Raw genomic sequence first — 16,836 nt, 5'->3', positions numbered from 1 at the left:
AGCTAGAGACAGCAGGAGATTATTTTAGGGATATTTGGGGGCTGGGTTATATCTATAGTTACCCAAGGTGAAGGAAGGTCTGGCAGAGCCCAAAGAAGAGTGCTTAAATGGCTGAAAGGCTGGCAATGTTAGGGAGCTGACACCCAGCTATCATAAGAAAGACTCCCTCTCGCTAAAGGCTAGGGGTAACAAGGTGATTCACGGTCCTGGGCATCTTGAAAAAGCACTGCAGTCCCCCTGACCCTGGTATATATCTAGGAGGTGAGAATATGGGGTTGACAGGCCCCCACCCTTAAGCCCCTCACTTCCCCTACCATCCACCCTCATTATCCCCTCCACGCTGCAGCCCCAACACCTTTTCCTATTCCCCCCAACTCCTCTTCCCTCTAAACCTCCTCCCTTGTACTCTCCCACTGCCCATGCTCCCATTCATTGCCACACCACATACACCCCCCCCCCACTGCTCTGATTTCCCTCCCCCAGTCCCTGGCTCTGCACCAAAAAAGTTGTAAGAGTCTGCAAAAGAGGATATGTGATTTTACTATTTTTCAGAAAATAAATACAGCCCCTTCTAAATGAGCTGTACAAACAGCAGACCACATTTTCTAAAAGCAAAAAACAAAAACCAAACAAACACTTCATCAAACACATAGATTTCTGCCCTGGGGAGAGCTCAGTTTCAAGGCCACAGGATGTCCCCTTGAGCCATTAAATTACTAACACAGTAGGCTGCCTGAAGATACAAGAACAGAGGAACGGCCATATTGGGTCAGACCAATGGTCCATCTAACCCAGTAGTACCCTTCCGATAGTGGCGAGTGCCAGATGCATGGGCCACTGTCCCTCTTACCACTGATGTTCTTACCCAGTCTTGCTCCACATGCATATTTCTGTCCCTTTGGACTGTGTTTGGCACAGACTGTTCCTTCTGGAGAGCCAACTCTTGCTTTGGTAACTTTTTCAATATTGCTCCACCAAAGGGGCAGTGGGGTACCAGGCACTAGCTGAGGGAAATGTCAGGAAACTGAGATCAGCTGGGGGACAACCAGAGCCACAGCCTGAGGCCCAGGTGTGTATAAAAAACGCCTTACAGGTCTGTTGATTTTGTAAAATGCTGGAGATTTTTGGGGTGGAGCTGAACTGAATTTCAGGAGCCCCTTGCTCAGATGACCCCACATCTGGACCACTAACACTATCCATCCTCCCTCGCCGGGGCAGCACGTTTCAAGTCAATCTGGATTCAGAATTTCAGAGCACTTAGGAGTTGTCCTTGAGACAGAAAGTGGGTCTCAACCTGAAGTACAGCAGCGCGGGATCCGGGCTGAGTGCAGGGAGAGGGGGATTAACGCTGCGGCACCTGCCTTTGGCAATTCCCTGATGCCGGGGCAGGTGCAATTGTGTGTGGCACTCAGGGTGAGCTTGGCACGTGGCTTAACGCGGCCGCTGGCTGCGCTGGTCGAGTGATTGACGCCCAGCAGCGCGGCTCCTAGGCTGCTCTACCCCTCTCGCTACCTCCCGCACGAGCTCCTGAGACGCGGTGCGCGCGAGGAGGCAGGTGAGTGAAGGCGGGGGAGGGGGAGACAGAAGGGCCCAGGGCGAGCGCGCGCTTCTTACCGCCCGCTGGGTGCGCGAGCGGCGGTTGGGGGGTGGGGGATGGAGTGCGCGGCTCAGAACGGGGGAGGGGCCGGGAGAGGAGCGCAGGGGAGCGAGGGGGTTAATGCAGCAGGTAACGAGAGCGGTTCAGCGGGCGGGGGGCACAGGAGGCTCGAGGGGCGGCGGGACCGAGCCCAGGGGCAGGCGGGGGCGGGGGGCGCGGAGAGCTGTGGGTGACCAAGAGGAGGAATTCCCCCCCTTTCCCCCCCAGCTAACCGCCTTGGCCGGAGGGTGAGGTCGCCCCGCCCGGTCGGGGGAGCCGGCACCGGGGCTGTGATTGGGACGCGGGGCTGGAGCGGGAGAAGCGGGCGGCGCGGCGGGTAAGTGCGAGGGGGCGGCGGCGGAGCCCGGCCAGAGCCAGGGGAGCCGCCGCCGCCGCCGCCATGAGCGCCAGAAAGTCTCCGGGGCGCAGGAGGAGGAAAGCCGCGTGTCCCCTCGCGCAGGTACAGACACCCCACACACACACACCTCCCCTCCCCTCCGTCCCCGGGGCCGCTGTGGCGGCGCCGTCTGGTGGGGGCCGGGGACCCCGCCTGCCCTGTGGTGGGGGGAGGGAGGGCGCGTGCGGCCTGGGGGGGCTCGCGCGGCCCGCGCTGTGGGGAACCCCCGGCCCGGCTCCCACGTGCCCTGCCCTGTAAAGCCCGGCGCGAGGCGCGCTGCCCCGCTGCGGGCCGGGTGACGAGCATTGGCCTCTGAGCCGTCGGAGGCCTGAAGGCTCCGAAGAGCCGCGACAGGGTCTAGACCCGGGACTAGCGCCCTGATCACCATGGTGACGGCTTGACTTCGGCTGACGGGGCGGGGGAGGCACGGACAGACGTTGGCCTGTTTGAGGCTCGGTGTCCTTAGCTTCTGTGTAGCCGCCCTTATTTGTAGGGACATCTTCAGTAACCGTATTTAATACAGCTGTGTTGAGTGTGCAGTCTGCTTCCCTGCAGGCAGCCTAGTTTACTTTATTTAAAAAAAAAAAAAAAAAAGCCATTATCGCATGTGTCCCAGCTTTGCAGGATATCAGAATTGACTAGCCCAGGCATAACACCTGCTAGCCCACCATTACAATGAGCAGGATGGGGACACGATATTTTGTTTACAGGTTCAAAATCTCCCTACGAGCACCCACCACTACCCAGGCAAAGAATTCGGAAAGGTTATTGCATAAGTATTCTGATATATTTATTTTCTAAAGACAGTGGCTAGTATGTTTTCCACAACGAATAAATTAGCGAGTTTCAGTAAGGGTCTATGAAAGTTTCACTTCAGTTGTTTTTTTTTTTTTTTAAGATCCGGTAGATCTGATATAGTAGACTTATAATGAAATAGGTGAAGGATGTATATATTCAGGCTAGGACATCAAGGTGCATGGTATTTGGGATCTGCAGTATATCCTTAGGGTTTCCTTCCACAATATGACCACTTCTTTTTATAACTGAACTAATTAGTCCCATCCATATTTGTGGCCCCATCCGGTTTCTTTGAAATCCCTGGGAAAACTCACATTAAATTTAATGGGAGCAGGATCAGACCCTTAGTTACTAGCATTTGTCCTGATTTTTTCTTTCATTTTGTCTAAAATCTGTTTGAACATGTGTGGTCAGTTTTTGCCATTTCTTCGTGGTAATAACTTACCTGATCATTTTCAATGTGACTCTGTAGAGATGATTATTCTACCAAATCTGTCGTCCTATTAAATTATTATAATCTCTCCACTACTGCCTCAAATAGTTTGTCATCTGTTTTGAGATTTTTGGATTTATCATTAATCATTAATTATTATTAATCTTGTTTATTACAGTAGTGCTTTAAGGCCATTTAAGAATGAGGCCTCAGTGTGACAGTCTTTGCCATGGAGAGTTTACAATCTAAATCAGGGGTGTCAAACATCTGGCCAGCAGGCAGGATATGACCCGCCAACCTTTTTGGTTTGGCCCCTGGTGGCAGCGCGTGCCGCCACGACATCTCGCGGTGTTGTACTCCTTGGTGGTGTTGTGCGCTGCCGCCGGAGGGTACGACGCCGTGAGATCTTGGGGCAGCGCGTGCTGCTGCCAGAGGGTACGACGCTGTGAGATCTTGGGGCAGCGCGTGCTGCTGCCAGAGGGTACGACGCCGTGAGATCTTGCGGCAGCGCACGCTGCCGCCAGAGGGTACGACACCGTGAGATCTTGTGGCAGCGCACGCTGCCGCCAGAGGGTATGACGCCGTGAGATGTCACAGCATCGCATGCTGCCACGAGATCTGTGTACTCTGGCGGCAGTACGTGGAGCTCTGTGTGCACGAGACGCAGCGCTCCAAAAGGCAGGAGAGGGACAGTGTGGTCTCGGGGCATCGCGCAGGACTGTAATTCTTAATCATTGATCGATTCTTTTAATCGTAAAATAGTAGTAGTTGTAGAAGTGAATTTACTGCAGTTTTTATATTGCTGATACCTAGCAAATAAAATATAATACTACATAAAAATGGTTGTGCCTAGTATTTCGATTTATGGTATGTATGGCCCACTTGAAGTACATTTAATTCAAATCTGGCCTGCCATAGCAAATGAGTTTGACACCCCTGATCTAAATGGACAAGATGGACAGTATTTGATTTTTTTTTAGGGCTGGATCCAGGGGCTATTCCAAGGCTACTCCAGTTGGTAGGACCAGCTGCGGAAGCAGGGACCTTTGGCCTTTCAGAGAACTTCCTACTGTTTTGACTGGACCTTATCTGCCCTGTTCTAATTGGCTGTTTGCTCCAAACCTCTTTCTCACAGTCTCTTTGGACCTACTTCTATTATCCTCTTCTTCCCTGTCCCATCCCCCTCACCTCCATTCTTTTTCCTTTTCTTTCTGTTTAGTTTATATTCCCTTCTAAGGAAACGCCCTTAAAAACAATTGTGGAACTATATGATGTTTTCTGCCATCACATTGTTCACTTTCTTGTGTTACCCTTTCCCCCATCTGGTGTCTCCAGCTAGCTTCTCTTTATTTTTTAGCTATAGTATTTGGCAAAACCAATCATAGGAGCATTGAACTTCAAGTATGTAGGAGGCCCCAGTTCTGCAAACACTTAAGCACATTGAAGTTAATGGGACTACTCACCTGTAAAGTTACACATTTGTGGAAGTGTTGGCAGGATCAGGGTATATATTTGATATGCAACATCCCTTATGCATGTAATTGGAGTTTTAGGCCAGGTTTTATAGCAGGAATTTGTTTCACTCCTGTGAATGATCAGTGGATATTCTACAAGATTCTATTTTGGGTCCGCTGCTTTTTTTTTCCTTTTAGTCTGATGCTTTTAAGTATCATTTATATGCAAACTATACCTAACAGTGTTTCATTCTTTATTTTCTAAGGACAGCAACTGGCTGCTTTTATTGCTTAATATGGACAAAATAAAAGTGCTAACAAGACTTTTTTGATTCCATCCTTTTGAGTTCTTTCGTTTTCTGCATTAAGGGCCTGATCCAGTGCCTACTGAAGTCAGTGGAAAGACTCCAGTTGACTTCATTGGGTGTTGGATGAAGCCGTAACTCCCATTTCTACAATTTTTGGGTTTAATTCTGACTCTTTTATTTTACATATTAAGTCAATAATTAACATTTGTAGATATTTAATATTTTTTAAATTCTTTGTCATAGAATCATAGAAGATTAGGGTTGGAAGGGACTTCAGGAGGTCATCTAGTCCAACCCCCTGCTCAAAGCAGGACCAACGCCAACTAAATCATCCTTTGTTTCTAAATCATTGATGTATGATTCAGTTATCTTTTTTGGCTTGACTGTTGTGATGGCTTTCTTGCCAGATTTCCTACTTTTTCTTTTTGGTGTGCAGTCTGTTCAGAAGTAAGAAGCTTGTTTTCATTATTCTTTTATTACTGCTTTATTTAGGCCATTACACTGCCTAAACCTAACCTGTAGAATTAGGTTAAATGTAAGGCTTTTTGTATATTTACGCTGACTTGTTTATGGGATTTTGTTTATTCTTCTTATTGCAGTTTACTCACCGCTTCAGATTTGAGTCTTATTTCTTCTATGCTACTAGTTTTCCACATCAAAATATCAGGCCTTTATAGTGTGGGACCTTGATGGTATACATTTTTTCCCCTCTTTTTAAAGTTATTTTCCACTGTGTTGAATGTACTTTGGATGTTTTCCTGTTTATATTTCTTTATATTTGCTTTGTTGTTACATATTTTGTTATACTTGTAAAGGTGGTAGATAACTTTATTAATAATGAAATTGATGTAAATGTCAGACTCAGCTGAAACAAAATCCTCCCCTCTCTTGCTTTTTAAACTTGCCAAAGGAATGGAAAATCTATATACTTTGCTGCTAATTCCTCCCCTGTACCACTCACCTCCTACCAGTAGAGCAAGAGACCAGTAATGAAATCTAGGTCTCCTGCATTGGGTTGTGGAACAATTCCACTAAATCACCAGACTAGCCTAAAACCTTTTGTTTGTTTTTTAAAATGAAATTGACAAAATTTATCTTTATCTTCTCTGGTGCATCCTCTTAGATTATGAACAGTGTTAGTTTAGGATGTTCTCATAGTGTGTAGTGTTAAGTACCTTAAGGGGAATTATTGTTTTGAAATATCTTCAGTAGTATGTCTTTTTCCATTTTCATAGTACACAGTTCGTGACTGCATTCAGAAATGCCATTTCACTGAAATACTTCTTATACTGTTTTCCATTCCCCCAAAAGGTAACAACAAGAGAAGACCATTTTGATTTAAGGGATCCAGGGTCTGACAGTGAAAAACCTTTTAAATTGGAAGGAAAGGCTAAGAACAAAGAAAAATTCATCCATAAACTGAATTTAAAGGTTGTTTTATTTTTCTACTTTTTGTCTTTTGCTTTGGTGGCAGTTTGTAAGGAACAGGAAGAATTCTGAGAATTTTATATAATGAAATGATAACTCAGCATTAACATCATTTACTTAAATCACTGTCACAGTCTGTGGAGCTGGCAAGCCTTTTCTCACTGAATAGAGTTGCAGCAGCAAATCAATCATGGCATGATATCCTGACTATGTTGCATCATTTACATCGTAGTGTTTTGTCAGTATGTGATGACATTGTGTCAGCATGACTTAACATCCTTAAATATTGATGGAACTTCACAAAACAAAAGAACATCATAGTTCAATTAGTGACTGTGTATATTTATTTGAGGTCAACTATTCTAATTCCTTCCATTGCTCGATTATTGGGAGAGAATGGAGTCTTCCCGGGATTAGTGGCCAGTTTAGGAGGAAATGGTGGTATCCATCCAAGACTTTTCACAGTCCCAAATATCTAAATGTTTCAGCTGAAATCATTAGCAGTGAAGTAGTTACCAATGTTACGTTTAGATTGCCCTAATTGGACGTTAGAGTTAATACATTTCTTTTTATTTTTTTGGTCTGTAGAGCTGCAGGCACTTCTCGAAATTTAATGCACACAGTTAGTCTTTAATTTTCTCATTATGCATTTTCCAGTTAATATGCTCTCCCACAAAAACTAAAGACATCCTAAATCATCCTCAATCTCCAGCCTTCTCCACTTAAGTGCCTATAAGAAGAGGGGTTTTATAGCATACCTGGATGTTAACAAATCCATGCTCTGGCTATCAAGGAGGAAAGCTAACTCCAGAGTCGAGGATACACTTCCAGGAATTCCTTATTTATGTTGCAAAAGCTCAAGCTCAGGTGCCACCGCAGATCTCAGTTGTGGAATATGGAGAGAAATGGTTCCTCAGTTAACTAGACCCTGAAACATTTAGGGCTTTACAGGTTAAAAGCAGCCTCTTGTACTCCATGCAGAAAGTTATTGGAAGCCACCAACTATGAATATTGTTATGTGCAGTACATGACACACTTCTAAATATGTGTGCGATGGCATTTAGCTCTAGCTTGAGTTTCCAACTGGTCCCAGTATGCCTCTGCACAGTGCATTATAGCTGTCTAGTGGCTGATGGTAGCATGGTCAACACTGGAATGGTTATTCTCTTCTAGCAGGCACAGGTGAAAGAACATTTTTTTAATTATAGCTGCTGTTCTATTTTCCAGAAACAGCCCAGGTTCTAATAAGACTCCAAAACTCCTAACTTGAATCACAAGTAATTTGAGTCATAAGGGGTATTTTGGGAGCACAAAGGCTAAGCCTTCTCTTGCCGAGTTTAGGTCAGTAAAATCACTGAGGTACTAGAAGAGTTGGGACCCCACAACCTGTCTTTGGGACCTGTGTCCTCCCTAGCTGAGGAAAGCCAAGAGAGAAAACTGGTGGATATTGCCAATACCTCCTTCAGAGACAGTAGAATGCCAGTGTCTCTTAAGAAGGTTGTTGTATGGCTTTTGCACAAGAAACCAGCCCTTGCTTGACAGTCTGCCTCCTGTTTAATCTATTTAATCTTCTGTCTTTGGTTAAAATTAGATAGAATGTTATGATGAGACAACCTTCTCAGGTCTTCTTGAGCCTTATCAATCTAGATATGGACTTTGGTGCAAGACAGAAGCTGCCATGGTAGTAGTAAATTTCCTACTGATGGATAATCTCATATATCCATACTGATATTGTTATGTCTATTAGCTGTTTTCTATACTGTTGATCACAGGGTGGTAGTAACTTGTCTGCAGACTAGCAGAAATGGACAAGCTGTTCCTCAGATGATATTATCTTTCCTTTACTGAGTGTTCTCTGATGGTTGTAAAGGGCAATTGCTGTTCATCCCTTAGGGTGATGTCGTTTGGAGTTTCATGCTGGGTTCTGTCTTGTGTTCCTTTTTGTTCAATGTATATTGGAGCTGGAAGGAGGAGGCATGGTCTGCAATTATGATTATACCCAGCGTCATATCCCTATTTCACTTCATCCAATGGCCAGTGCTGTTAAATTCCTGGCCCACTGTTTTAATTGAATTGAAGCATGGAGAAAAGTTCGCTGGCTGAAGTTGAAATTGGACAAGGCAGAAGTGATGCTGGTAGGTTGGGAGAAGAAATCAGAAGATATTGTGTATATTCTATCTGTCCCTCATATTTATTGTGTGTGCCTTAAATTTGTTTCTAGAGTTCATAATCTACAGGTACTTTTGGTGCGGCTAAATGATCCTGTAGTAGCATTGCCCAGGAATGTTTTTCTCCATCCTTTTGTGATTAGGAGATTACTACCATTTTGATGCCTTTGTCATCTCAAGATTGTTATAGCAACATGCTCTACATGAGGCTATATCTTTAGTCAACCTGGAAAATGAAACTGGTGCAGAATGCAGGATTTTTGTAGGAGCATGTGACATTTGTGCTCCATGATCTGTGCTGTATGTCTATCTGGTTTTTGGGTAGAATTTAAGGTGTTACTTTTTATTTTAAAAACCCTAAATGGCTTGGAACTTGTGTACTTGAGAAACTGCCTCTCTCACCTTCTCACAGTTGCTCAAATTAGAATCCTGATGGTATAAAGAAGAGGGGGATGCCAGAAGGGTGTTCTCCATTGAGCCAGTGAACAGGGGCAGCTAACAGGAGTTTTGCAAGGGAGGTCTCCAGTGAAGGAGGAGTGACTACGTGACCCTTGGGGTGAGTTTGTTGTCTGTAGTGTGTGTGTTTGCTTTTGTGGCGTGTTTGCTGCTTGACTGAAGTATATTGTGTGGTCTGTTTGTTTGGGGGACCATGTGCTGATCCTAGGGGCCTTCTAGGCAAGGCTGAGAGCTTCTTAACAAGGCTTGGATTCCCGAGGCCTTTAGCACCCATCAACCCTTAACCAAGGGACAGGATTACTCAAGGAGAACCAGAGTTTAAAAAGCCTACACCTAAGCGACCAGAGGAGCTAGCAAACGGGAGTTTTGCAAGGGAGGTTAGAGGAGGAGTCGGAGAGTGGGGGGGAGGGGGGGGATAGATACACTTCATTAACATTCTGTAAACTAAAGACAATAAACCCCACCTCTCCCAACAACAATGGAGGTGTAAAAAGAGAATGCAGGTGGAAGTCCAGCGACAGAGTGGGGGCTATCCAGTTTACAGCAGAATGGCTGGCGTATGTATACATATGGTACAAGGAGCTCCTGGCTCTCAGAGACCACATATGGGCTTTGGAGATCAGCATGGCTGAACTAGAGGAGCTAAGGGAGACAGAGAGGTACATAGATGAGACTTCCCAGGATACAGTAGAACAGTCCCACCTCCAGTATGGCATCCTTTGTACTGTTGAGGAGGATGAAAGTCTCAGGGAACGAGAACGTCAAACTGGAGTGAAGGGAAACGATGCCATAGTTGGTCTCCTCCTTCCAGATGATGTCATGGTATCCTCTTGCACTGAGGATACCTCTCAGGGAAGGAATCTCCTGTTATTAGGAAAAGAAAGGTAACAGTAATGAGGGACTTGATCATTAGAAACATAGATAGCTGGGTTTGTGATGACCGGGAGAACTGCATGATGACTTGCCTGCCAGGTGTGGAGGTTGCGGGTTTCTCGAGACATCTAGATAAACTTATGTGTATTACTGCGGAAGAGCTGTGGTTGTGGTATATGTGGGTACACAATGATATAGGGAAGGATAAGAGAGAGATCCTGGAGGCCAAATTTAGGCTGCTAGAAAAGAGATGGATGTCCAGGACCTCCATAGCAGCATTCTCTGAAATGTTTCCAGTTCCACACGCAGAGCCAGTTAGACAGGCAGAACTGGAGGATCTCAATGCGTGTATGAGATGTTGATGTAGGGAGGAGCGGCTTAGATGTATTAGGACCTGGGGAATGTTTTTGGAAAGGGAGAGTCTATATAGGAAGAATGGGCTCCACCTAAACCAAAATGGAACTAGATTGTTGGCATGTAAAATTAAAAAAGTCATAGAGCAGTTTTTAAACTAGGGGCGGGGGAAAAGCCAACAGGTGTGGAGGAGCATGTGGTTCGGACAGAGACATTCCTTAAGTGAGGATCTCTTAATGCAGATTCTGTATATCCTACTAAGGAGGAGAAGATAAAATATGGGTAGGATCTGATGAGAAACAGTCAAATGAAAAAGAGTCCTATTCATTTACATCACATAATGGCAGACAGCTAAAAAGTGACATTTTTAAAGTGCTTATATACAAATCCTAGAAGTCTAAATACTAAGATGGATGAACTTGAATGCCTCGTATTAAATGAGGATATTGATATAATAGGCATCACATAAACTTGGTGGAATGAGCATAATCAATGGGACACAGTAATACCAAGGCACAAAATATATCAGAAAGACAAAATAGATCGTATTGATGGCGGAGTGGCACTATATGTGAAAGAAAGCAGAGTCAAATGAAATAAAAAATCTTAAATGAACCAAATTGTGCTGTAGAATCTCATAGACTCAGACTTTAAGGTCAGAAGGAACCATTATGATCATCTAGTCCGACCTTCTGCACAATGCAGGCCACAGAACCTCACCCATCCTCCTAATCCTGTAATAGATCCCTACCCTATGGCTGAGTTATTGAAGTCCTCAAATCATTGTTTAAGACTTCAAGGTACAGAGAATCTATCAGCAAGTGACCCATGCCCCATGCTTCATAGGAAGACAAAAAACCCCAGAGCCTATGCCAATCTGCCCTGGGGGAAAATTGCTTCCCAACCCCAAATATGGTGATCAGCTAAACCCTGAGTATGTGGGCAAGACACACCAGCCAGACACCTGGAAAGAATTCTCTGAAGAAACTCAGAACCCACCCCATCTAATATCCCATCACAGGCCATTGGGCATATTGACCACTAGTAGTCAAATATCAGTTAGTTGCCAAATTAGGCTGTCCCATCATACCATCCCCTCCATAAACTTACCAGTCTTGAAGCCAGCTAGGTTTTTTGCCCCCACTGCTCCCCTAGGAAGGCTGTTCCAGAACTTCATTCCTCTGATGGTTAGAAATCTTTGTCTAATTTCAAGTCTAACCTTCCTGATGGCCAGTTTATATCTATTTGTTCTTGTGTCCACATTGATGCTGAACTTAAATAACTTCTCTCCCTCTGTTGTATTTATAGAGAGCAATCATATCTCCCATCTGCCTTCTTTTAGTTAGGCTAAACAAGCCAAGCTCTTTGAGTCTCCTCTCATAAAACAAGTTTTCCATTCTGCGGATAATCCTAGTAGCCCTTCTCTGCACCTGTTCCAGTTTGAATTCATCTTTCTTAAACATGGGAGACTAGAACTGCACACAATATTCCAGATGAGGTCTCACCAGCGCCTTGTATAATGGTACTAACACCACCCTTTCTCTACTGGAAATACCTTGCCTGATGCATCATAGGACTGCATTAGCTTTTTTCATGGCCACATCACATTGGTGGCTCATAGTCATTCTGTGATCAACCAATGTGCCTTGGTCCTTCTCCTCTGTCACTTCCAACCGAAGTGTCCCCAGTTTATAGCAAAAATTTTTCTTATTAGTTCCTAAACCTTGCACTTTCCACTATTAAATTTCATCCTATTTCTATTACTTCAGTTTACAAGGTCACCCAGATCTTCCTGTATGATATCGTGGTCCTTCCCTCTATTAGTAATACCTCCCAACGTTGTGTCATCTGCAAACTTTATTAGCAAGTTTATTATTTACTGCCAAGGTCAGTAATAAAAAGGTTAAATAAGATCAGTCCCAAGACTGATCCCTGAGGAACTCCACTAGTAACCTCCCTCCAGCCTGACAGTTCACCTTTCAATATGACTTGTTATAGTCTCCCCCTTACCCTATTCCTTATCCACCTTTCAATTTTCATATTAATCCCTATCTTTTCCAATTTCACTAATAATTCCCCATGTAGAACCATATCAAATGCATTACTGAAGTCTAGGTAAATTAGATCCACTGCATTCCCTTTGTCTAAGAAATCTGTTATCTTCTCAAAAAAGGAGATCAGATTGGTCTGGCACGATCTACCTTTTGTAAAATCATGTTGCATTTTGTCCCAATTACGGTTAACCTCGATGTCATTAACTACTTTCTCTTTCAAAATTTTTTCCAATACCAATTTGGCTTCTACCTTGGATGTGGTAAATTCTGCCTCCATATCCTGATTCCCATTAGCCACCCTGTCACTATCCATAAACTCTTCATTAGCCTCATTAAAAACCGAGGCAAAGTATTTGTTTAGATATTGGGCCATGCCTAGATTATCCTTAATCTCCACCCCATCCTCAGTACTTAGCAGTCCGATTTCTTTCATTGTTTTCTTCCTATTTATATGGCTATTGAATCTTTTACTATTGGTTTTAATTCCCTTTGCAAGGTTCAACTCTTTTGTCCTTTCTCACTTTATCCCTACATGTTCTGACCTCCAAGAGATAGCTTTCCTTGCTGATCCCTCCCATCTTGCACTCCTTGTAGGCTTTCTGCTTTCTCTTAATCACCAGTCTGAGATGCTTGCTGATCCAGCCTGGTCTACAACTCTTGCCTATGAATTTTTTCCCCTTCCTTGGGATGCAGGCTTCACATAGCTTCTGCAACTTGGACTTGAAGTAATTCCAAGCCTCTTCTGCCTTTAGATTAATGAGTTCTTCAGTCCAATCCACTTCCCTAACCAATTCCCTTAATTTTTTTAAGTTAGTCCTTTTGAAATCAAAGACCCTAGTCACAGATCTATTTTTGTTTATCCTTCCATTTAGTTTGAACTGAATTAGCTCATGGTCACTCGAACCAAGGTTGTCCCCTACAACCAGTTCTTTTATGAGGTCCTCACTACTCACCAACACCAAAACTAAAACGGCATCCTTTCTTGTTGGTTCAGCAATAGTTTGGTGAAGGACCCTGTCAGCTATCACATCCAGGAAAATCTGAGGCCTATAATTATTACTAGCACTTGTCTCCAGTCTGTATTAGGGAAGTTAAAGTCTCCCATAATCACACAATTCCCAGTAGTATTTACTTCATTAAAAACATAAGAGGTCTCTATCCATATCCAAATCAGATCCCGGTGGTCTGTAGCACACCCCAAGCACTATCCCAGGGAGGCTCTAGTAGCTTTTTTCCCCAAAGTGATTTTCACCCAGACAGACTCTGTCTTATCCATTCCATTACTTCTAATTTCTTTACAGTGTACCTCATCATCGATATACAATGCTACTCCACCACCTTTGCCTTTATTTCTGTCTTTCCTAAACAGCACATACCCTTCAATACCTGTACTCCAGTCATGACTACTATTCCACCTTGTTTCTGTTATCCCTATAAAATATGGTTGCACTTCCTGCACTAGTAGCTCTAATTCCTCCATTTTGTTACCCGGGGTCCTCGCATTGGTATACGAACATCTTAATTTTTGCTGTTTTGTCTTCACTCACATTCCTTACCCGATTTGGCACAGTCAATCTACTGCCAGTATCGCCTATTAGACTCATGTCTACACTACTCTTCCTCTTAATGTCCATTCTCCTACCCTCTACTGTATTCTTTTTTCTTCATTTTCCTCCCTCTCAGTGTTAATCAGGCATGAAGATTACCTGAGCATCTCCCAACCATCTCCCCCAAATTCCTAGTTTAAAGCTGTCTTAATCAATTGTGCCAACCTTCATTCTAGAAGTCTATTTCCCTCCTTACTCATGTGAAGTCCATCCCAGGAGAACAGTCCTCTGTCTATGAATGACTCCCAGTGGCCAGACATCCCAAAGCCCTCCTTATAGCACCACTGCCTGAGCCATCTGTTGATCATCAGAATCTTGTCACGCCTTTGTTGTCCTCCCTTAGGGACAGGTAGAATCCCACTGAAGATCACCTTAGCCTTAATTTCCTTAAGTCTTCTCCAGCCTCGTATAGTCTCACTTGATATGTTCCAGCGAGAATCTAGCTGTATCATTTGTTCCCACATGAAGGACAATCAATGGATTCTTTCCCATGCCCGTTAGGATCCTCTTCAGCCTCAGGTCCACATCCTCTATCTTAGCACCTGACAGACAGCACACCCTTCTGTTCTCCGGATCAGCTCTGGTTACAGGCCTGTCTGTCCTTCTCAGTAGAGAGTCCCCAGTCACATAGACCTGCCTTTTTCTGGTGATGGTGCAATTCTCTGGCCTATCCCCTGTTCTTTCTGGCTGCAAGTCCTCTTCTATTCTCCCTTGGAATTTCTGCAACCCATCCTGTATCTTCCTGGGGCTCTTATTTGGTGGTGTCTCCATTGGCTCATCCACTCTGTATAGGACTAGCTGCTCTTCCTTTCTTCCTTGTCCTCCCACCTTCAGTTACCACCTGCTGTGCCCCTTCTTCATTTTCCAACTTTGCAAACCTGTTCCTGAGTTCTATTTCTCACTAACTCGTCTTTTTCCTCTTCCTGGTTCTCATAGTCACATGGTTCCATTGGCCACTTTCCTCACCCAGCAGTCTCCCCTCAGAGCTCTTTGGTCCTGCTTCCATCTGCAAGTCTGGGCTTTTCCCTTCAGCCTTCTTATACTTTTGCTCCCTCATCTGCTCGAACCCCCTTCTAAACTCAAACAGAGTTTCCACCTGCATCTCCAATCCTTGGATCTTCTCTTCCATCAGCTCCGTCAGGCAGCACTTCGTACAAACAAAGCTCTTTTGAGGTACCCCTGCCAGGGTTACGTACATCCCGCAGCTCCCACATCCAGTCATCTTCATTGTCTCTTCCACAGCTTGGGTCATTACCACTGGTGCCTCTGTATCTATCATAGCCTTCCCACCTACTTCCTGTCAGTGAGAGAGAGAAACCCCCCACTCCCACCAAAACAAACTACCAACAAGTAGCACAACAATAGCAGAACACCACATACTTCCTCCCTGAACTCCCTCTCAGACTCTTCTGTTTACAGCTCTGTTTGCTGGCTCCTGTGCTGTTGCCTTTATAGGCTCCCTAATGAGGCTCAGCTGTTCTCAGTACACCATCCAGAACCAATCCCTGCAAACTGGAAAAAAAAAAAACCCAAACCCTGAAACACACTACTCCACAAAACTCAGTCACTGCCCCTAAGGACCAGGGGCTTGCCTCCTCCCTTCTCCTGCAACAGAACTCCCACTGAAACTCCACTGTGAAATGATCAGGGAGATTAGAGAGACTATTAAAATAAAAAACTCAACAACAATAATAATAATTAATAATGGGGGATTTCAAATATCCTCATATTGACTGGGTACATGTCACTTCAGGATGGGATGCACAGATAAAGTTTCTTGACACCTTAAACGACTGCTTCTTGGAGCAGCTAGTCTCAGAACCCACAAGAAGAGAGGCAATTCTTGATTTTATCCTAAGTGGAGCACAGGATCTGGTACAAGAGGTGGATTTAGCAGAACCGCTTGGTAATAGTGATCGTAACATAATTAAATTTAACATCCCTGCAGGGGGAACAACAAAGCAGCCCATCAGGGTAGCATTTAATTTCAGAAAGGGGAACTACACAAAATGAGGAACTTAGTTAAACAGAAATTAAAAGGTACAGTGCCAAAAGTGAAATCCCTGCAAGCTGCATGGAAACTTTTTAAAGGCACAATAATAGAAGCTCAATTTAAATGTATACCCCAAATTAAAAGACATAGTAAAAGGACCTAAAAAGTGTTACTGTGGCTAAACAACAAAGTAAAAGAAGCAGCTAGAGGCAAAAAGGCATCCTTTAAAAAGTGGACATTAAATCCTATTGAGGAAAATAGAAAGGAGCATAAACTCTGGCAAGTGAAGTGTAAAATATAATTAAGAAGGCCAAAAAAGAATTTGAAGAACAGCTAGTGAAAGACTCAAAAAGTAATAGCAAAAAAAAAAAAATGTTTAAGTACATCAGAGGCAGGAAGCCTGCTAAACAGCCAGTGGAGCCACTGGACAGTCGAGATGCTAAAGGAGCACTCTAATATAAGGCTAATGTGGAGAAACTAAATGAATTCTTTGCATCAGTCTTCACAGCTGAGGATGTGAGGGAGATTCTCAAACCAGAGCCATTCTTTTTAGGTGACAAATCTGAGGAACTGTCCCAGATTGAGGTGTTGTTAGAGGAGGTTTTGAACAAATTGACAAATTAAACAGTAATAAGTCACCAGGAGCACATGGTATCCACCCAAGAGTTCTGAAGTAACTCAGATGTGAAATTGCAGAACTACTAACTCTGTATGCAGCCTATCATTTAAATCAGCTTCTCTACCAGATGACTGGAGAATAGCTAATGTGATGCCAATTTTTTTTAAAAGGGCCCTGAGGTGATCCCGGCAATTACAGGCCGGTAAACCTAACTTCAGTACCAGGCAAATTGGTTGAAACTATAATAAAGAAAAGAAT

At 44.1% G+C, this 16,836-nt stretch overlaps 1 protein-coding gene across 2 annotated transcripts in view; it reads left to right on the top strand.

Moving 5' to 3' along the window:
* The first annotated feature begins 1,447 nt into the window (after positions 1 to 1,447).
* The window catches only part of TSGA10 (testis specific 10), a 61,126-nt gene continuing 45,737 nt past the window's right edge, over positions 1,448 to 16,836 (top strand). Inside the window, exons 1-2 of one of the 2 annotated variants that reach the window (XM_067560005.1) lie at positions 1,448 to 1,555; positions 6,338 to 6,457. Coding sequence is in view for 1 of the 2 variants with exons in the window: in XM_067560004.1 (XP_067416105.1) it covers positions 2,037 to 2,096; positions 6,338 to 6,457 (180 nt within the window). In the remaining variant the exon portion in view is untranslated. Of the gene's footprint in view, positions 1,556 to 1,861; positions 2,097 to 6,337; positions 6,458 to 16,836 lie in introns of those variants that run through there. The other variant, XM_067560004.1, reaches the window with a different exon arrangement.

This window comes from Emydura macquarii, unplaced genomic scaffold, assembly GCF_026122565.2.
Source record: "Emydura macquarii macquarii isolate MOO-44397 ecotype Brisbane River unplaced genomic scaffold, CSIRO-AGI_Emac_v2 contig_2207, whole genome shotgun sequence".
NCBI lineage: Eukaryota > Metazoa > Chordata > Testudines > Chelidae > Emydura > Emydura macquarii.
The sequence above is the reverse complement of the archived record's forward strand: the minus strand, read 5'-3'. Positions and strand labels throughout refer to the sequence as shown.